Source organism: Brassica napus, chromosome C5, assembly GCF_020379485.1.
Source record: "Brassica napus cultivar Da-Ae chromosome C5, Da-Ae, whole genome shotgun sequence".
NCBI classification, from domain to species: Eukaryota; Viridiplantae; Streptophyta; class Magnoliopsida; order Brassicales; family Brassicaceae; genus Brassica; species Brassica napus.
The window spans coordinates 17222471-17244490 of record NC_063448.1 but is presented as its reverse complement, the minus strand read 5'-3'; the positions used below and the strand labels follow the sequence as shown (position 1 = coordinate 17244490).

At 33.4% G+C, this 22020-nt stretch overlaps 4 protein-coding genes across 23 annotated transcripts; all 4 read left to right on the top strand.

Annotated features, from left to right (window-relative positions):
* The first annotated feature begins 15 nt into the window (after positions 1–15).
* Positions 16–1662, top strand: LOC106397014 (peptidyl-prolyl cis-trans isomerase NIMA-interacting 4). Of its 5 annotated transcripts, none has more exons than XM_013837542.3 (5): positions 16–108; positions 572–715; positions 853–962; positions 1185–1327; positions 1440–1662. In XM_013837542.3, the coding sequence occupies exons 2-5, from the start codon at positions 580–582 to the stop codon at positions 1480–1482; spliced, it is 432 nt and encodes a 143-aa protein (XP_013692996.1). In that variant the 5' UTR covers positions 16–108; positions 572–579; the 3' UTR covers positions 1483–1662. The 5 variants fall into 5 exon arrangements, with proteins under 5 accessions (XP_013692996.1, XP_013692998.1, XP_022558382.1 ...); XM_013837544.3 differs by having other exon boundaries at positions 19–108; positions 1415–1662; XM_022702661.2 differs by having other exon boundaries at positions 40–108; positions 580–715.
* Positions 1663–3885: 2223 nt separating this feature from the next.
* LOC106445803 (transcription factor MYB124-like) lies at positions 3886–6041 on the top strand. Of its 16 annotated transcripts, none has more exons than XR_007324299.1 (8): positions 3891–4394; positions 4611–4683; positions 4779–4833; positions 4915–5088; positions 5190–5348; positions 5428–5493; positions 5586–5687; positions 5812–6041. XR_007324299.1 is itself a non-coding variant. In XM_022718029.2 (4 exons), exons 1-4 carry the CDS (start codon positions 4669–4671, stop codon positions 5221–5223), a joined length of 264 nt encoding a protein of 87 aa, XP_022573750.1. In that variant the 5' UTR covers positions 3886–4668; the 3' UTR covers positions 5224–5349. The 16 variants fall into 16 exon arrangements, 1 of the variants encoding a protein (XP_022573750.1); XR_007324300.1 differs by having other exon boundaries at positions 3892–4394; positions 4634–4683; positions 5778–6041; XR_007324298.1 differs by having other exon boundaries at positions 3892–4394; positions 5778–6041.
* A 4646-nt stretch (positions 6042–10687) lies between these two features.
* LOC106401743 (beta-glucosidase 40) lies at positions 10688–14000 on the top strand. Its single transcript, XM_013842321.3, has 11 exons — positions 10688–11001; positions 11661–11786; positions 11893–11968; positions 12069–12140; positions 12282–12369; positions 12451–12706; positions 12783–12898; positions 12984–13207; positions 13293–13324; positions 13421–13523; positions 13604–14000. The coding sequence occupies exons 1-11, from the start codon at positions 10855–10857 to the stop codon at positions 13888–13890; spliced, it is 1527 nt and encodes a 508-aa protein (XP_013697775.2). The 5' UTR covers positions 10688–10854; the 3' UTR covers positions 13891–14000.
* Positions 14001–19595: 5595 nt separating this feature from the next.
* LOC106402081 (UDP-glucose 6-dehydrogenase 1) lies at positions 19596–21872 on the top strand. The gene is made up of 2 exons (XM_013842729.3): positions 19596–19820; positions 20284–21872. The coding sequence occupies exon 2, from the start codon at positions 20284–20286 to the stop codon at positions 21730–21732; it is 1449 nt and encodes a 482-aa protein (XP_013698183.1). The 5' UTR covers positions 19596–19820; the 3' UTR covers positions 21733–21872.
* Positions 21873–22020: the final 148 nt, after the last annotated feature.

The following is a 22020-nucleotide window of genomic DNA, read 5'->3' as shown; positions in this document are numbered from 1 at the left end:
AATAAATGGGTTATATTCCGTGACAGTGTTATCAGAATATATCCCTCGCTCTCTCTCACTCTTTCTTTCTCGATCGTTCAATCTGCGAGAAGAAGAAGAAGGTGAAAGGTAAAGTGCATCGTCTTCTTCTGCTCACCTTGTAAATATTCTTGACATCTCGACTTCTAAGGATTGATCATTTGTTTCGAAAGATAGCTCCTTTTGATATTGTTTTTTTTTTCCGGATGTGGAAGATGGGTTCTGTAATTTATTTGGTCAATCCTCTGATTGTTAGGCTCTGTATATGTGTACTAAAAGCTCGGGGTTCGTGTTATTTAATCCGAAATCTTGTTGTGATGTGATCATTCTGAAGTTTCAATGGATCTGAGCTTGCTAAGTGGTTGATTTGAAGCCTCAAAAGTGTGCCCTTTAAGCACGTTCACCAATTAGAGATTCCAAGTCACTTGCATTTAGATACAATCTATGTTTCAGGGTTTAGGGATTTTAGGGTTTACAAGACGTGTGTGTGTGTGTCGTGTTAAAACCCTGAAACCGATAATAAAGCTAATACTTGTGTTCATGTATGTTGTAGTTTAGCAGATGGGGAAAGACGCAAAGTCTGGTGGGAAGGGTAAGGGAAAGCAAGCAAGTGGCAGTGATGATGCTGCTGCCTCCAAGGGTAAAGGCAAATCTGGAAAAGCCGCTGATGGTCTTGGAACATGCACTTATGTTAAAGGTGTTTTTTTCTTCATTTCATTTCTGTCTTTAATACTTGTGTTCTTGTATGTTGTTATTTATACACACTTGAGATGTCTGTAGTAAAAATAGCATGGAAATGTTGTCGTGAACGCTGCAATGGTTTTGTTTTTTCAGCTAGACATGTTTTGTGCGAAAAGCAAGGGAAGATCAACGAGGCATACAAAAAGTTGCAGGATGGTTGGTTGAGCAATGGAGACAAGGTTCCTCCTGCTGAGTTTGCAAAGGTTAAAATTCCTCCTTTTTTTATTGGTTATGAATTAAAACATGAGAGTGCAAGTATCATCTATAGCTTTATTAACATGTACATAACAGCTGAACACGCACATTTCAACACCTCATAGTTCATTGATATTTAGAGACCTGCGAGTTTCAGTTTTCTGTTACATAGTTGTTGTGTGGTGAGGAATCTCAATCAAGGATTTGTTTTGGGGTGGAACCTATGTCAGATTGCAGCAGAGTACTCGGAGTGCCCGTCCGGGAAAAAAGGAGGAGATCTTGGATGGTTCCCTAGAGGAAAGATGGCTGGTCCATTCCAAGATGTTGCCTTCAACACTCCTGTTGGTGTCACCAGTGCCCCCTTCAAATCTACGTATGTCCACATCCTCTCTCTCTCTCTCTCTCTCTCTCTCTCTCTCTCTCTTCTTTCAAATCTGATTTGTTTTGGTGCTTTATTTAGTTGATGATGAATGAGATGATTGCAGGCACGGATACCATATTATCTTGTCTGAAGGAAGGAAGAACTGACAGATTACATATCTGAAATGCTCTGCTCTACTCTTGTGGAAGTCACTTGCTAGTTGTTTACTGTAACCTATATATAAAAAAAACTCAGCCTTTGTTGTTCTGGTTAAAATGTTTGCTTCAAATTGTTAACAAATCTTCTCTGCCGTTTTGAATAATGAATTTCTCAAAGGCTATTTTATATTTGTGCGGTGTTGTTTCTCACAAAGCTATTATATCTAGCTCGTCATTTGTTGAACGAAGAAACGATCATATTCATACCACTGACATCGACCATAAACGGTGGGTAGCTTAAAGTTACTGGCTCTGGGACTATCTGTTTCAGGCCGTAAGAAAAATATCGTTTATAGGCACTACAGTTCCTGAATCTCCGAAAGAAATATATATATAAATATGAAAGGTAAAAGCTAAAACAAATGCATAGGAATGTGAACACAAGCGTGTAAATGGATAAAACTAGAAAGAAAAAAAAGGTGTTGGAGGTCGTTGAATTTGTTAGTGTGAATCTAACAAAACGCATATAAAAGTGATTATAAAGTGCACATATAATTGCGCAACTCCCCATTCCTCCATCCACCCTTTGTTTGTTTATTCGATTTTTGTAGAAAGCAATAACTCGATTACGTGTGTCATCTTGTGAAGAATTTTCAAAACAAGCATTCAATGACTTGACAAGCCACTTGTAAATATTCACACTTGTGAATTCATTTATATTCACCGGTGTTTTTAAAACCGGACCGACCCGATGATTAGACCGGGTTCGACCGTGAACCGGTTATATAGCCGGGTTGGTCTAGTAATTGGTTCGACCATGAACCGACCACATAGCCGGATTATATTTCAAAGTTATTAAACCAATAAAAACCACTAAAAATATCGAAAATCTATAAATCATCCATATAAACAAGAAACTAATTTATATTTATAATATTTTATGTTCAAAATTGATTTATATTTTAACTATGCATCATGTTTACTAATATTACTTTTATATTTACATACTAAAAAAAATATTAAACCATATTATTGAACCAGATTTGATTCGGTCGAACCATATTGAATCGTGACCCAAAATATTTCCGGTTCAGCTTCCGGTCCGGTTTTAAAAACACTGATATTCACGTAAGTGTAGTTACTGCACACATGTATGCATAACCACGCCAAAAAAAAGAAAGGAACAGAGAAACGGAATGGTGCTTATCATCATAGGAAGTAGGAACTAACTAGAGCATCGCAATGCGTGTGATTGGTACAAAAAAATATTTCTTTGTATAGAAATAAAAAGAGTACAGAAGAAAAAGCAAAATGGGAACAAGTTGTGAGTGATATAATAAGAGAGGGGCCACAAACACAACCGCAAATTTATCAGTAGCAGCAGCAGCTTTCGTCATAAATTGCTACCCCTTTATTGGCGGTTTCTTATAGTCTTTTCATCCACATTATGTTATTAAGAGATTAAGCATGAAATCGTGGGATTCCAAAGAGCTAATCTAATTTATTTAAAATTCTTTATATCCAAAACAAAACAAAAATCGTTCTTGTTTAAAAACATACAAATCAAAGATCAAATACTTACCACGGTTCGAAAAATACATACAATGACCTATTCTTATGTTTATAACTCAATTATCATTTTTTTTTCGAAGAAATTTTTTTCATAAATTGAATTGAAATACAGACATACAAACAAGAAAACATAAAAATATACTGAGAACTAGAGCACAAAAACTCGAATTGAAACAACAATTCCCACCGAAAGAATTACCAAACCCAAGCTCTTAGTGTTTTCTATCACTGGTAATGGTAGACAACAAGAAAACAATCACACGAAGACCAGTCACCAACACTCACATGAAGAATAACTCAATTATCTTAAGAAATTAATGTTCTGCCATAAGTTGTTACATACTAGTCAACGACCTATCCTTGTTGTCTCGATAAACAATATATACCTTAACAAAATAGCATAACAGAAAGCAAAAAGCAGAAACAAAAGAGATGTAAAATTGGTTGCATAATTAATTTCGAATACATCATATATATATATACACTTTATATCCGAAATTTAAATTTACTTAAAAATTTATATAAATATATTTCTAAGTTACTGTTTTGTTTTTCTTATAGTGGTTGATGAAGTTGACTAAGACTCTGACATAAGTATATGGTTTATAATTAACATCTGATTTTTTATTCACATAAATCACTGCTTTTATACAGAAAATATAATTTACTTTTCATGTATTTTTGTCTACTTTATATATTTGTTTTCTTCTCAAAATAGTTTTAATGTATTAATTTTTTTCTTAGTTTCATAAATTTCAATTTTAGAAATATTAATCGGCATTTTTTTGGAGAAAACTACTAATTGGCATTTGATCCAAAGATTTCATATAGTAAATCTAACAATAATAAAAGGAAGATATACTCAACAGAGAAGCATGCCACGTCTTCTTAAAAAATTATCCAATCAGAATAGTCTTTTTTGACACGTCATATATGACAGAAATATAGTGGGTTTTGTTTTTATGAAAATTATCAGTCTGGCCCATCAGAGCCCATCTAGAAAACGGAACATGTATTATTTTACGTTTCTGAGTTTTTCTCTGACTCTTCCACTTCATCTTCACCGATGTTAGAATTTTTTTTTGTTTTGCGTAACCTTCTCAATCAATGGTGATCTTAAAACCATTCTGAATTTTTGGTTCCACCTCCCCCCTTGATCCTTCTCCTATATAAAACTATGTATAAACCTAAATCCACCCAAAATCAAAACCTACTCTGAAATCTTTTGTCTAAACCTAACTGCACGATCTCTACATCTACTCCGCCACCGTCAAATCGAAACTGCAATTCCCCCGGTAAAAGCTCAGTCGCCGTCGAACCTCCTTCACCGCCGAACCATCATCATCCAGGTTCTTACCACATGACGTCTCACACCGTTATCAATACGTCGAGAATATCCGGTAAAGTTTCCGTTGACGGAGAGATCGTCAAGAAGATTCGTCGATCAGTTTTAATCAAACTGATATAAATGATTATGCTAATTTTTTTACCGTAATCAAAAGATTTATGTGTTATGTTAGAACCACAAGAGTTTTCTTTAATAGCTATGGATCTTTTGCTAACAGATGATATACATACATAAACTCAGATTTCAAGTGAGGATGTTTTTCTTCTGAAGAAGCTATGCTTTTGTGTGAGGTATAATTCACTTATAAACTTCATCATATATGGATAAGATTTCATATTTTGTGTTTGGTTTATATTTGACATTTGAGCTCATGTGTGATTTTTAGGCACAACGAGTGTATGAGAATAGATGGACTGAGATACAAAGGTGGATTCAGGCAGGTAGAATACCTTCTCTAATGGTGCTTCAAGTCATGATTGCAGGATCAATCATTAATGTTTTGTACTTCTATATGTTTGTAGAAAGGATAAGGTTGTGAACAACATGTTTGCGAGACTTTGTATGAAGAGAGCCAAGCATGAAACTATGGCTAGCGAGGACAAATCAAACAAGAACAGAATGTTGTTCTTAGATGGAAGTAGTACTCCCGCGAATATAAAACTCCTATTGCCAATAGAACAAGGAGCCAGCTCCATGTAAGCTCTGATTCTTTTTCCTTTAATTTGTTTGCTCCAAAGTTGTGATCAAGCATTTTTCGGACTTGAAATCTGTGTTTAATTATTCTCTTCCTGAATAGCTGCCCTAGATTACACATTCTGTCTCCACGGTGAGTTATTTATGACCATCACAAGGTGGAAACTTTCCTCACTTCCTCATGGGTTACTGGAGGACAATCTAAAAATATTAGACTGGACAAGCAAAAGTTAACAATCTTCTTTGACAACCCCAACATCGGGTACTAATTTTTACTACTTCTTCAAGTTCCCAGTTTAAAACTCCAAGATAAATGATTGTTTTCATTGTTCCGTTTATAGGAAATCGAAGGAAAAAAGCCTTTTTCTGGGTCATTTTCATGCAAAAGGAACCGTCCGTCAGAAAATGTAAGAGCTATATATTCATTGGCTTCTTTATCTGCTTAGTTTTAGTGTGGACAGTGGTGTTGATGAGTGAGTCTCTGTGTCTGAATATGCAGAGAAATCGAGTCTAAGCAGCGCTAGAGTACAACCTATCAATAACAGCACGAAGAATATTGCTTTAGCCCGCAAGATGGTTGTTTTAAACACATGAGGCAAATGTAAGTTGAATCAAAAGCCTTTGTAAGCAATTTATTAAACGTGAATTAGTTTTGTCGAATGTTGAATCATCTTTTGCTAATGTTTGCAAGACGTGGTCTTTATTTCTGGATTTGGTCATAAAAGTCATGCTGTGGGAGATATTTATGGAGTTAGGTACAAGGTTTCCAGGGTTTCTGTTGTTTCAATCTCAGCTCTCTACAAGGAAAAGGAGCAGCCAACGTCTTAAAGAAAGCTTCAAATTTTGAATTTGATCTTAATATCATAAGCACTTTTAGGTTGTTTGAAAAACAAATCTACTTTATGATTTGAGAAGTAGGTGTGTTTAACCTTTTTTTTTAATGAGGTTTTGAGCATGTTTTCGGCTGCACAAGAAATATCAACGTCACAAGTGAACAAGAAGAATAAGACACCAAATGACCTGTCATGATGTGTTTCTAAACAAGGTGAGATTAGATAGTTGTTATTATTTATGGTTACGAAGTTGGTTCAGATGAATATCTTTCTTGACCATTTCATCAAGTTGTAAAAAAAAAGATAATAGTTCCCTATTTCCAAATAATAAACTAATTATATTCTTGAAAATAAATTAATTGCATACAAAATACTAATATTATAAGAACTTACAACAAACCTTTCATGTTACCAAACTTTACTATTTGTTTTCTTATTTAGTGACCTCAGCGAGTGTTATAACAAACTTTTTATGTTATTTAGGATAAGTCTTAAATCTAACGTTACAGTTTCTCAAACCTTTTGTAAACTATGATGTTAACATGTTAGGAGCTCAAGCATGTTTTAGTTTTAGTCGAGTCAATGCGATGTGGATTAGGTAATCGATTGAAATATAATTGTGCTCATTGAAAGGAAGCATCACTATTTAAGATATTCTGCTGACTTCAGTGGTGAATCCAAACTGATTTTTCACTGGGTGGACAAAGTGTAAAATTACCAGTAACAATATGTGTATATATGAAATTAGGCTCAGTAACACACCATTTTTTTGAAAATATTATGGGTGCATCCGTGCATGTGCACACCCTCTCTCCTTACTAGCTTTGCCCCTGGTTGACTTGAAGAAATATTAGACAATAGAAGATTCGTTTTAGTGAGCAGCTAGATTGGAAGTACTTGAAGAAATGATTGTTGCCATCCTGGTACTGCAGGAAAGGCTACATGATTATGGTGAAAGAATCTGAGAAGTTTTTTAGATTCAAGAAATTTCTCCTTGGCATTAAAACCACCATTGTTTTTGTTAACACCAAAAAAAACTCCAACTCTATTGCTAAGATCTGGATAAGACCGGAATCCGTGTCATAACCCTGCACTGTGGGAAAACTCAAAAGCATAGAGAAATCAGATTGGAAAAATTCAGAGCAAAGTGATACAACTTCTTTGACAAATTGGTCATTTAAGCGGATTAGTATGTGTTTTTCGGTCAGACACATATGTATGTGTATCTACAACCGTGCTTAAAAATTTTAATAACTTTTGATGCTATAAGCCGAATAAAATAGTTCAATATTCTATTAATTTTTGTATAATAAATAATATAATTATAATAATTGTGTAAAGTAATTTGGTAGAAATAAAATATTAATATAAATAATATTTATATAGTTCTAATTTTGTAAAGTTTTAGAATAAATAATATATTATCAATAGAAATTAATCCCCTAATGTTAATATATATTTAGGTTTATGAATAATATGTTTTTATGAAGACTATGTTTTCTATTACAACATTTAGTTTACAAAAAAATAAACAATAGCTTAGAAAAACAACTAAATACATAAATTTTGTTTTTGGTAGTAGCCAAGTAGCTCCAAAGGAAGTGGGACTATGAGTTCCTGACAATGGGTTGTTATGGTTAGAAAGCCATACTCATCGATACTTTACATGATTTTTAAATAAATTATTTCAATAATTTTCTTTCATTTTAAACAAAATAAATAATATTCACTTGGCGGCTCCATATGATTTCAGCCATTAACATAATATTTACAATGACTTTATCTATTTTATAACTCGAAAATTCAATTCTGTTAACTGATTTAAATTTAGAGTCATTCTTGGGTTCACCCCCTAAGGTGAACCTCTAGCTTCACCAAGCAATAGAATTTCATTATTTCAATTTCGATATCTTTTAGAAAAGGAAACAAAATATTGTCAAAATATATTATGTTTTTTAAATAAAAAGGTTAAAAAATAGTAGTTAGAGAAAAACGAATTTAAAAAATATATATATTTTTATCGTCGTCAGCAAAACACTAAACCCTAAATCCTAATCCCTAAACCCTAAATCATAAACCCTATAAACCCTTGGGCAAACTCTAAACCCTTGAATAATTCATACTCTAAATCAAAAACACTAAATCCTAAAACCCTAAACCCTAAACCCTTAAGTGTTTAGTGTTTTTGATTTGGAGTTTAGGATTTATCCAAGGATTTAGGGTTTATCCAAGGGTTTATGATTTAGGGTTTAGGGATTAGGGATTAGGATTTAGGGTTTAGTATTTTTCTGAGGACGTTAAAAATATATTTTTTTAATTACTACTTTTTTTAATTTATTTAATTTTACTTTTTTATTTTAAAAATATAATATAACTTATATCTTGAGAAAATATTTTGTTTCCTCTTTTAAAAAATTTCGAATATGAAATAACACAATCCTATTGGTGGGTGAACCTCTAAACCCTAGGGAGTGAACCCAAGAATAAGTCTTAAATTTATATCTCTATAAAGTAACTAAAAATTTTAAAACTTTGAGACCTCATTTATTACCCATACAACCTTTCAATTATTTTTGTCAAAAATAATCCAATTGTTTACTTCGGATTATTCATCAAGAAGATTCCACCAATCCATCTTAAGAGTTCACTAGACCAACATTTAAACTAAAACAAGAAAGAAAGTTTGTGTTTTAAAATAAAGTGTTTTAAAAAGAAAAAAAAAAAGAAAGTTTAGATTCAGATAACTTATGGCAAACAAAAACAGCAAATTAGTTGCCCACAAATTAACATACTTTGAATATATATATATAATAAAAATAATTAAATAAATTTTTTACTCAATATAAAAATTGAAAATAGTGGTAAAATAGAAAAAAAATAAAATTAAGAAACATATGAAAACTGTATTTAATAGTGGTATCAATTCCTTAAAAAGAAAGTTGAAGAAAATTAATTTTACACTTAATATCTACCAAAAATATGCACTCCCTTAAATTAACTACAACCAAAACACAAAAAAATCAGTAGCGCACAACTTCTATACATCATTTCTGCATTCACTCATAAAAAAACTAGAATCTATAAAAAATAAAAATTATGTAAACAAAACATCAAAAATCAAAAAATTAACCACAGATCAAACATAAATATATAAATACAATTTTGTTTTTGAAATACTACATGCATAACACTTAAAATGATCACATAGCAATAGAGGAAGAAGACTATATAAAACATTTTCATTTTTATAAACAGAAAATATCCATTCCCCATTGACGTACTTTTAAAGGAAGAAACAAAAATTAATCAAACAATCAATATTTTTTCCTTACAAATATGTCTAAATTTTATATGAAAAGACAATGATATCGGTATTAAAAAATTAAGCTATAATAAGTTAACATTTTTAAATCATAAAAAAAACAAAAGAAATATAACAAAAATGAATCAAATATTATGCTAACATATTTAAATATTTTTATTTATATACTATTTTTTGTTATTTGATTTTAAATTTATATTCTCATAATTTAATATTTATATTCTCATAATGATAATTTAATATTTGTAATTTCACTCCTATCGTTAACTTATTTTTACTTTGTTTTAATTAAAAATGAACCAATAATCACTATATAAAATTTTAATTTATATGATATAAGCCAAGCTCAAGTCGAAATAAATCTACAAACCACTTTTTAGTTTAAACAAAAAAAGAAACAGTCTTTGGATTAGTTTGGTTAACCTATCCCTTATTCTTTTTTTTGTCAACTGCCTCCGTATATTAATTCATATACTTCTAATTTGTTACAAATTATTAAATTTAATTTACTAAATTTAATATTACACCATAAAACATATTAAAAATGGATTCAGATATATTCCAACATTCAAAAAATGATTTTACATTAAAAAACATAATCTTCTTCTCTCTTTTGGAACACTCACATTAATAACATCATCTATAATGATATTTAAGTACATTATAAGGGAATTATTTTCTTCCTGTTTATTTATTTATGATAAAATTTATATTTTTCAATTAAAATTATTGAATTCGCTTCCAAAAATAACAAAGAAATTCACATAAATTATACTAAGTTATAAAATTACATGTAATATAAAATGTAAAATTCACATATAAAATTTAAAACATATAAACCGCGCGTAGCGCGGTTAGAATCTCTAGTTTCTAATGATTGTTAAAATCATTAAATTCTAATGTTATTGGTTAATGAATTCTAACATTCTTACTCAAATCTAGTGTTATTGGTTTTGTAATTATTTAATAATTTATAAAATCTTTTATTATTTAAAAAGTTTGGTTTTTAATGATTCTATAATTCTATCAAATCTAGTGTTATTGGGACTTAAATTCTAAACAATTTTACTCATAAAACAAAACTTCATAAATCTTGCATATAACCTCAAGATTCTTAAAATCACTATACTAGTATATTTTGTAAACTTTTTAAGTATTGAAAACTCTTTACAACTCTTTAAAAATTTAACAAATCTCTTGATTCTTAAAATCAACCAGCTCTACGTAATTTCTACTCCCAGTAACCCCTCCTATATATTTGTTCTCTTCTCAAAATAGTTTTAATGTAATAATTTTTTTTTCTTAGTTTCATAAATTTCAATTTGAAAAAATATTAATAGGCATTTTTTTTTTTGAAAATATATTTATGGGCATTTGATCCGAAGATTTCATATCTCTCACCTTTACATCCTATATATAGCATCCACTTCATAGCATTTTCCTCACTCGCATTCCTCTTTTCTCTTTCTTTATCCTTTTTTTTTTTTTTGAAAATGCTCTTTCTTTATCCTTAATTCGTCTCTCTTCTTCCTCGTACAAAATAGAAAAGAGTTTCCTTCGATCTACACTACACATAAATATATGTAACTGGAGACGAAAAGACTAAAGCAGAGATGGATTCAAGGAGATTAATCATGGTGATGGGGATGGTAATGGTGGTGGTGATGATGATGGATACGAGATGCGTATGTGCTCAGGATATCTCCAGAGGCAGTTTTCCAAAGGGCTTTGTCTTCGGAACTGCTTCTTCTGCTTTTCAGGTCCCCTCTCCCCCCCACTCTCTTTATTTTTCTATTTATTAATTTAATTATTTCTTTGTTTATCTATTTGTGTATGAGCTATTTATCTTTTCCTTTAAAGTGTTAAGAAATGTGAAAACAAAATTGTCCACGACCAGAAATAAGGCCATCATCAGAACATATACGTTCCCCATGTAATATGTTTTGTTCTTCCAACATCGAGTGTTAGATAAGTAGTTGTATCTGTTCTTGAAATATGATCCATAGATAAATAAACGAATGATTGTGTGACGCGTAAACAAGACCACATACGTTCATGAGTCACGGGGCATTCAATACTTCCTGCTCCTTTTCTTGTGGGTTCTGTTTTTATTTTTTCCAAAAGTTTAGGTCTTTTCATACAACGACCCATTCTTTTACACATTTTCACAATAATATTTTCCCTTTTCTTTTTCCCTCAATTCCAGCCTAACCAAGTCAAGTAAAACCAAAGTCTTTGCTTGTGTCTTCTTACCTAACCAAGCACATCCAATTAATGTTTCAATTACTAACGTTAGTACATTTTTCTAGCTGGAATTTCGGATTCAGTGTTTAGAAAATACCCAAAATGAAAATGAACATAATAATGGACCGAGCCTTGTAATAAGAAATAAAATTACTGATATCAATAATTGGTGCAGCACGAGGGAGCAGTAAAGGAAGAAGGAAGAGGTCCAACGATATGGGACACATTCTCCCACACTTTTGGTAAAATCACTGATTTTAGCAACGCTGATGTTGCTGTTGATCAGTACCACCGTTACGAGGTAACCCTAGTTTATACTATTAACAAACATTTGAATAAGTATACATTTCCAAAAGAAACGCAAGTAATTAGTTTTGATTAAAATTATAAAAAAATGGCGAGTGCAGGAAGATGTACAGCTCATGAAGAACATGGGCATGGACGCTTATAGATTTTCCATCTCGTGGGCACGCATCTTCCCAAGTACCACTATACATATCTTTGAAAGTTATAGTACTATTTGAGATGACTCTTGATGGATTACTATTTTACTAATGATGATTATATTATGTGTTGTTTACAGATGGCGTGGGACAAATAAACGAAGCCGGAATCGATCACTACAACAAACTCATAAATGCTTTACTTGCTAAAGGTATTTATTTCTTAGTATCTTTTTGTTGCATGTTTGTATGGGTCTAACCTAGTCATCTAGTGAACATCAATCATTGAATATGTTTTCTTATAAAATTGTTTTTGGTTGAATTTCACAAGTATTATAACAAAACAATTGTAGGGATCGAGCCATACGTGACGTTATACCATTGGGACCTTCCTCAGGCACTCCATGATCGATACCTCGGTTGGCTAAACCCACAAATCATGTAACCTTATCCCATACAAAAATCCCACATAAAACTACTACATACACAGAAAAGAATCTTATGGTTTTATTGTATTGGCAGAAATGATTTTGCAGCCTATGCAGAGGTTTGTTTCCAGAGATTTGGAGATAGAGTAAAACACTGGATCACATTCAATGAGCCACACACATTCGCTATACAAGGCTATGATGTTGGTCTACAAGCTCCAGGCCGTTGCACTATTCTTTTTAAGCTTACTTGTCGCTCTGGAAACTCATCTACCGAGCCTTACATCGTTGGTCACAATGTTCTTCTCACTCACGCCACCGTATCCGATATCTATAGGAAAAAGTATAAGGTAAGTCAATAATACATTGAAAGCATTATATTATACGAAAGTTAAGATATAAAATTCTGATGTATACATATGATAGGCAAAACAAGGAGGTTCATTAGGGGTAGCGTTTGATGTAATGTGGTATGAACCGGAGTCAAACAAGACAGAGGACATTGAAGCTGCACAAAGAGCTCAAGACTTTCAACTTGGCTGGTAAGCTTCACTAGAGTTCTAAACTAATCCATAACGCAACCGCCGTTAATTAATTTGAAAGTGATATGTCTTAATACGATGTTAGGTTTTTGGATCCGTTGATGTTTGGGGACTACCCGAGTTCGATGAGAAGCAGAGTTGGAAGCAGATTGCCAGTATTCACGGGATCTCAGTCTGCTTTGATGAAGGGTTCACTAGACTTTGTAGGGATTAATCATTACACAACATACTACGCAAGGAATAATGATACCAATCTCATCGGCACTCTCCTACACGATGCCGTTTCTGATTCTGGAACCGTCACCCTACGTAAGAAAAGCACACTTCACTCTCACTTAAAAGTTAAATGAGTATCTACTACCACTTCATTGATAATCTTTGTTTTCAATTTCAGCTTTTAAGGGTCTGAACGCAATAGGAGACAGAGTAAGTAAATATTATTATCATTAGTAACTCTAGTTAATTAATTAACATCTAAGAAATTTGTAAGCTGGTGTTAATTTCTGTTGATGTTGTGGACAGGCTAGTTCGATATGGTTGTACATAGTGCCTAGAGGGATGAGAAGCTTGATGAACTACGTCAAGCAACGATATGGAAACCCACCAGTCTTTATCACTGAAAATGGTAAAGCACACACATCCTTAAACCCTCTAGATCCACAAGAAGGAGAATTTGATGATGATTGTTGTTTGTGTTTTGTGTAGGAATGGATGATCCAAACAACGTTCTGATCTCAACAGAAGCAGCTCTCAAAGATGCAAAGAGAATCAAGTACCATCATGACTATCTTTCGAGCTTACAAGCAGCGATTAAAGAGGATGGATGCAATGTGAAAGGGTACTTTGTGTGGTCGCTGTTGGACAATTGGGAATGGGCGGCTGGTTACAGTTCAAGATTTGGTCTCTACTTCGTTGATTATAGAGACAAGCTCAAGAGATACCCTAAGGACTCTGTTCGTTGGTTCACTTCTTTCTTGAATTCCACTTCTTGATATGTTATACAAAACTATATGTTGTTAGTCATGGATTTCAATTTATAAGAAAAATATTAAGCATAAGAAAACCATTGGAGGTTAGTTGTCAATGATACAATTTCAAACTATACTGAAATGTCCTGCTATATTCTATTCTAATGATGAAAGAAAAATGAGAATATATAAATGATGTACTACAATCTATATTATAATAGATCAGTTTTTGCTCTCTCCTCAGCGCGCCACGTCATCATTTTGTAGATCCCACTTTTAAAAAGTGTAAAAAAGTGTCAAGCTCATGGTTCGAACCCGGGTTATTGAGATATAAAGACCAACATTTATACCACTAAGCTAACTGATACCTTTGTACATTGATGGTCGAACCTAATATATATTTATGAAGGTCGGAAGCCCTTGCTTCTTCGGCTTCCTCTGAGGGTCGGACCTACAAGTGTGTTATGGTTTCATTTTTAAATGGGATTCATCACGTTATATGAAAAAAGCTTAAGTTTGCAACAATTATGGTTTTCCTATATTGTAAACTGTTGTAGTTTAATATGGGTTCTTTTCATCATTGTCTCAAACAAGTCTGAGTTACAGAGTTGCGCCGTGTATATGTTCGTAATCTATTTTTTCACCGGTGAACTCTTCATGTCCCCATCTTAAATCGCTTAATCATAAATGTTCCTGATTTGTAGCCCTCTGTAAACCATATATATATGATTCTCATCTTTGATGAACTCAATCTGCATCTCCACAAAACTCATTGATTCCTCTTAGCTGTAACCATCTTCTAGAAAATGTTTCTCTCTGCCTCTCCAGTTCGTCAAACCGGCGTCCCGGCGTCCGTCACTCAACCTTCGAGTCTCTCCGTCTTGGTCTTAGTAGTCAGAGCATAGCCTCTGGCTTCCTCCGCTTATGGGATTCCCTGAACTTCAAGAAAGACAGGGAGTTTGTGGGAATCACGGTTCTTTTCCTCGATGAAAAGGTAAGTTAATCTTCGATCTATCACACTTATTTAACATAATAGTTTTAATTTATTTCCTGATTCTTTGTTGGATAATACTATTTGCAGATTCCGTGATTCATGGGTTTACTCCCGTCGGACATGCTAATCATTACATGCCATATTTGAAAGCAGATTCCATTGTGAAAGTCGATCGTTTTGAGGTTGCTAGGTGCTCCAAGTGATTGTGAACACAAACCTAGAAATTGGTAAACATAGCATATTTGGCAGCTCCAAGCAAGATTACAATCAGGCAAATTCAAGTGGAATGACATACCAACAACTGAAACTGGTAATTAGTCAACAACTTATCCCATATTTTCCTTATCTGAAAAAATCTACTGTGTTTCTGATCTATTTTTTCATCTACGCAACTTTAGCCTCTGTCATGGATAGCTCTCTCCCAAGGATTGCATTGACTATGGTTTCTGGGAAGAAAAAAATCTTGCTCCTGAAAAAAGACCGTGACAACTCTGTTGTAAGATTTTAGTTTGTGCAGAACAAAAAACCTTGATTTATTTTCTATTTAGTATAGTGATAGTTGTTGACAATCATTAATTATTTGCCAATATGTTTTTTATGCGGCATTTTAGAACTCTCCATTCCAAGCGGAACAGCAGATGGAAGCTAATTTTTTTGGAAGCTCCTCGACTTCAAGACAGAATCAAAAGATAGATGTTGGTGGGAGCTTAATCAAGGGAATACTTCAGAGAAGTGAGACTTCATCTATTGTACAGCCTGAGCAAAGAGTGGAACCCACAAAACACGAGAGAAGAAAAAACAAAACACGAAATTAACATATTCAGATATTCTCTCTTGCATGTCTAACATCTGACGCCGACGAAACTCAACACCCACGGCAGACGAAGCTGATGCAAGTAAACCTCTCATCAATCATGCTTAAAATCAATCTACGGTTTTCAATCTCACAAACTAAAAAATAATTTTACCTACATGAATCGGAAAATTAGTGCCCACATTCCCGACATAGAGAAAAAAAAAGGAGTTGAAGTCCTAACAGTTTTTTCAGTATTAGACTAAACCACAGATTCAAGGCCCAGTTATTTTGAAACCCTAACATTTTAAATCCAAATTTATTATCTTTTTCCATGCACTATTTGATTTATATACAAACAACTACCTAAGTAAACACTAACAAGTTCCATCACCCTCAACTTTGAACATATAAGATATAAAAATATCAACATATGACTTCGTCGTTCATTCTTATATCAAACTCATCAACCTATGTAATATCCAAAGTCTCATCAATCACATTATAGACAAAAAACAATAAAATCCCGTAAACAAAACTATACAATACACCTATAATGTAGCCGACTCCGCGCTTGCGCGGGGACTATGCACCTAGTAGAATCAATGGTCTCAATTTATTTCACATGTATTCAAAATTTTGTTTTGAAAAAAGTAGATCCAAGAAAATTGAATGCTCCACTTGCAATGTATTCATCATATACGATGATTAGAAACAATTTTTTTTTTATCACCAAGTACATTTAATATAGGAAAATTGGGATGTACAACCATCAAACAAATTATAATTCACCCACTACCTAAAAGCTCTCTTTTTTCTATATACACTGTACACATTATAGATTATTGTCATATTACTCTCATATTCAACCGGTAAAACCTACTACCAAAAAAATTTAAATAAATAATTAATTAATGTAACAAGTAAAATATTTGGCCACGTTGTATTCAGTTTCACCTCCCAAAATAATTAGATAGCTTTTAGGAAGATGAACATGAACGTGGTCTTTCAATATGCACACATCTTCTTGAACTGAATTTCTTCTCTTGAGAAGAACAAAGAACAACGATGAAGGCATATACGGTGAGCAGACATAACAACTTTTTCATTTCTTTTTTTCCTTCTCTTAAATCATTGATTCTCACATCATGATTTCGTTTTCATACTTTGTTTTTGTTTCTTTTTTATTTTAGTGATCCATTGGTGAAAAATAATGACGGTGGACCGGTAAAAGCGTCGACATGTCGAAAAAAGGACAAGAGATGAAGATGATCTCTATATGGTAGTGAAGAATAACGACGGTGAACGAAGTGAAGGTGTATCAGCATGTTTGACAAAAGAAGAATTGAAGAAGATGAACTTATCGTCTATACTATATTCGGGAAAGGAATAGTATAGTATATATTCTTTAGTGTATTTATTTATGTAAAGTTACTATACTATTTGAGATATATATATATATATACTACTTCTTAAAAATGTAATCATCTTTATATTTACAAATTTGATAGTTTTCTTCTATGTCATTTTGTGTAATTGATTGTAATATGAAATTCATACTATATTGGTTTAAGTGTAATGATTAAAACCAATTTTGGATAGATGACAAATAAACTCTTATATTAGTGTATATAGTGTATTATATTACATTTCTACACTACAAATAATATTTATATAATATAAACTAATATTACATAATATTATGTATTATTTTAGATTTTGATATTTGGATTTAGAGTTTATATTTGAGTTTAGGGTTTAGTAATTAGTGATTAGGGTTTAATATTTAGAGTAATATGGGTGAGTTTGAGGTTAGTATTAGATTTTGAGATTTGGGTTTAGAGTTTAGGGTTTATACTTGGGTTTAGGGTTTAGTGATTAAGATTTAGGGTTTAGTATTTAGAAGGGTGGGGTTGGGATTTGGGTTTAGTGAACATGTATCGTTTCATTTGATGATTAATAAAGAGTGTTCTATTTTGTTCACCAATATGTACTATACTATTTATTTTATTTCATTCTATTTGGGTTTAGGGTCTATACTTGGGTTTAGGGTCTATACTTGGGTTTAGGATTTAGTGATTAGAGTTTAGAGTTTAGTATTTGGAAGGTGTAGGGTTAAAGTTTAGGTTTAGTGATAGCAGTTTAGGGTTTAATATTCAAAATGTGCCTTCAAGTGTTCAATATTGAATTTTTTTTTATAGATTGTATTTGAGTTTATAGGTTCCTGCCTAGGGTTTAGTTTTACTAAGTAGAGGTTTGGGTATAGTAAACCATATTATATGTATACTATTTGGGTTTAGACTTCCTTAAGGTTTAGCTTTAATAATTAATGGTGTTTCTTGTATTGTTGTATTTTTGCGGATGGGGAGGGTTTACTATTTGCATTCCATACTATGGATACACCACTGAAAAAAATTGATTATTTGAGACATTCGTGACTACTTAGACTATATGGAATAGAAGATATGTAACATGCTATCCAAGTAAATGTGCCTTTAAGTGTCCAATATTGGAAAATAATTTATAGATTGTATTTGAGTTTATAAGTTCATGCATAGGGTTTAGATTTAGTAAGTAGAGGTTTGGGTTTAGTAAACCATATTATATATATATTCTATTTTGGTTTATGCTTCCTTAATTTGGGTTTAGCTTTATTAATCAGTGATGTGTCTTTCTTCTTTCTTTGGGTCATTTCTTTCTTCTTTTGTACCAACAACTTGCATATGTGAAGAATATAACCGGATAATATGAAGCCTAAATGTTAGTTTATTCATTTAGGGTTTAGTGATTAAAATTTAGAGTTTAGTATTTGGAAGGTGAGGTTGAGATTTGGGTTTAGTGACCATATCATGTATCGTTCCATTTGACGATTAATAAAGATTGTTCTCTTTCACCATTATGTACTATACTATATTTTTTGTTCCATTCTATCTGGATTTAGGGTCTATACTTGGGTTTAGGGTTTAGTGATTAGCATTTAGGGTTTAGTGATTAGTATTTAGAATTTAGGGTTTAGTGATTAGTATTTAAGGTTTAGTAATTAGAGGTTGGATTTAGAGTTTAGTATGGTATTTTCCATCTTTATATAGTATAATTTAATATCACAAAATATTATATATATTTTTCAGATTTTAATTTTATTTTAAAATTATAAATATATAATATAGTTTACATTTGAGTTTGGGTTTAGTGATCCATTTAGGGTTTAGTATTTAAAAGTTGGAGTTAGATTTAAGTTTATATTTGAGTTTATGGTTTATATTTGGATTTAGGGTTTAGTGGTTAGGGTTTAAGGTTTAGTATTTAGAGATTAGTTTTAGATTGAGATAAGTTTTAGTATCTAGATTTAAGGATTGATGTATAATTAATATTCTATATTATTTTGGTGATATGAAGTAGAATTAATGAAATGTATGTGATGTGGCTATATTATCTTCTTTTTGTTGGTAAAAGTTTGCACTAATTATTGGCCACACTTGGATTTTGTCAATTTCATCTCTACATCTTTAAACTATCGGCAACTTGTATGAATCAACGGTAAAACCGGTGAAAATGAATCACAATTGTTAAATGATATATTATGTCAAAATCAGTGTTCTGGATTTAATTTATTTCCCAGACTGGGTCATTTTACAGATTCACCCTGATATATGCAGAGAGAATACCTCAATGAATTAAATTGAAAACGAAGTTGCTTAAATTTGGCATCTACAAATTCCTATTAGAAGGCTCATCTTTAAAAAAAAAAGGAAAATTAAATGGGTTTTACCCTTAGAGCATTTAGAATCAAGTTTTTTTCTTTGATATATTGAAGATTATATACAAAAAGTTATAATAAGTGTATACTACTAATCTTTGAGATATGGTCAAAATCTGTAACCAGATTATGGTAAAACACAATAATTGAATGAAGAGATAAAAGCGTGTGGAGTTATTTTGGGAGAAAGTTAGAAGTGTGCAAGTCAAGTGGCTCTCTGTGTGTGAGTGTATTTATAACTCCATCAGAAGATATCTCCTCTGCCATTACCATCGTCTCCACCGTAGCAATCTCCTTTTGCTTTTCTCTCTCATTTTCTCCACCGTAACCCTCTCTCTCTCTCTCTCTCTCTCTCTCTCTCTCTCTCTCGTGGGTTCACTCTCAAGTCTCGTAGAAAGAGTATCTGCAAGGTAAAGTTCTCAACTTTTTTTGCTTTTTATCTGCTCATTCGCCTTGAATCGAATCGATAGATCATTCATTTTTGCCCAAAACTCGAGTTATGGGATTTGTGCGCTCACCCTTTATGTAAAAATATGGGCTTTGCGATCGTACAAGCGTTAGAAAATGATCTCTTTCTTTGATCGATCAGACCAACCAAAACTGTTCGTGTCGCATTGCGTTAGTTTTGTCCAAACACGTGTGGATTTATAACCTGGAAGCTTGTTCTGCTGTGATCTTCTTTGAAATCGATAGATCTGAGCTTATAAGGTGTTTGCTTTAATGCCGCACTTGTCGTCTCTACTTTATACAGATTCATTACCCAATTCAGTTTATTTATTTATTTAGGTTACGAGTTTAATTGCGTATTATCGACATTGTTGTTAAAGTTTTACTCTTTTGTATAATTGACTGTTTTTTTTTACTCTGGTGAAGATGGTGAAGAAGATATGCTGCATTGGCGCTGGCTACGTGGGAGGTCCAACCATGGCCGTGATGGCTCTCAAGTGCCCTGAGATAGAAGTATCAGTCGTCGACATCTCCGAGCCAAGGATCAACGCTTGGAACAGCGACAAGCTTCCCATCTACGAGCCAGGCCTGGACGATGTGGTCAAACAATGCAGAGGCAAAAACCTCTTCTTCAGCACAGACGTGGAGAAACACGTCTTCGAGAGCGACATCGTCTTCGTCTCGGTCAACACTCCCACCAAAACGCAAGGCCTCGGCGCCGGCAAAGCTGCTGACCTCACTTACTGGGAGAGCGCCGCTCGGATGATCGCTGACGTCTCCAAGTCCAGCAAAATCGTCGTCGAGAAGTCCACAGTCCCCGTGAGAACAGCGGAGGCTATTGAGAAGATACTCACGCATAACAGCAAAGGGATAGAGTTTCAGATACTCTCTAACCCTGAGTTTCTCGCTGAGGGCACTGCGGTTAAAGATCTCTATAACCCGGACCGTGTGCTAATCGGTGGGAGGGAGAATGCAGCTGGGGAAAAAGCTGTTCAAGCTTTGAGAGATGTGTATGCTCATTGGGTTCCAGTGGAACGCATCATCTGCACTAACCTCTGGTCAGCTGAGCTATCCAAGCTCGCGGCAAACGCGTTTTTAGCTCAGAGGATATCATCTGTCAACGCCATGTCTGCTCTATGCGAAGCCACAGGAGCTGATATCACACAAGTCGCTCATGCGGTTGGTACAGATACTAGGATCGGTCCCAAGTTCTTGAACGCAAGTGTTGGTTTCGGTGGATCTTGTTTCCAAAAGGACATCCTCAATCTTATCTACATCTGTGAATGCAACGGCTTGCCTGAAGCAGCTAACTACTGGAAACAAGTCATCAAGGTCAACGACTATCAGAAAACCCGGTTCGCTAACCGGGTTGTTTCCTCGATGTTCAACACCGTATCAGGCAAGAAAGTAGCAATACTCGGTTTTGCGTTCAAGAAAGACACGGGGGACACTAGAGAGACGCCAGCCATCGATGTTTGCAACAGATTGGTCGCTGATAAAGCCAAGCTGAGCATATACGACCCGCAGGTTCTTGAAGAACAGATAAGGAAAGATCTTTCCATGGCTAGGTTTGACTGGGACCATCCAGTTTCTCTTCAGCAGATCAAAGCTGAAGGTATGTTGGAGCAAGTGAGTGTCGTCTCGGATGCTTACGAGGCCACTAAAGACGCGCATGGCATTTGTGTTTTGACCGAGTGGGATGAGTTTAAGTCGTTGGACTTCAAGAGAATCTTTGAGAGTATGCGCAAGCCTGCTTTTGTGTTTGATGGTAGGAATGTTGTTGATGCAGTGAAGCTGCGAGAGATTGGGTTTATTGTTTACTCCATTGGTAAGCCGCTTGATTCATGGCTCAAGAACATGCCTTCTGTGGCATGAAGGAGACAACTTCTTGTTCCCATATATATATATATAAAATATAGTATTGAGTTTCCTTCTGATTCCTAAACCTTGTTGTAAAACGTCTGAATCTGCCTAAGTTAGAAGAGTATATGAATACAAAATTTTATATTTATATATAGTAAAATCCGCGTAAGTTGTTCATAGTAAAATACTAAAATCCTCCTAAAATGTAACAAATCTTGTGCTTTTATGTTTATTTCAAATTGGGTTTAATTGTTCATTGGAAACATATAGGGTGAAAAGTATGAAGATTACAAAATAATA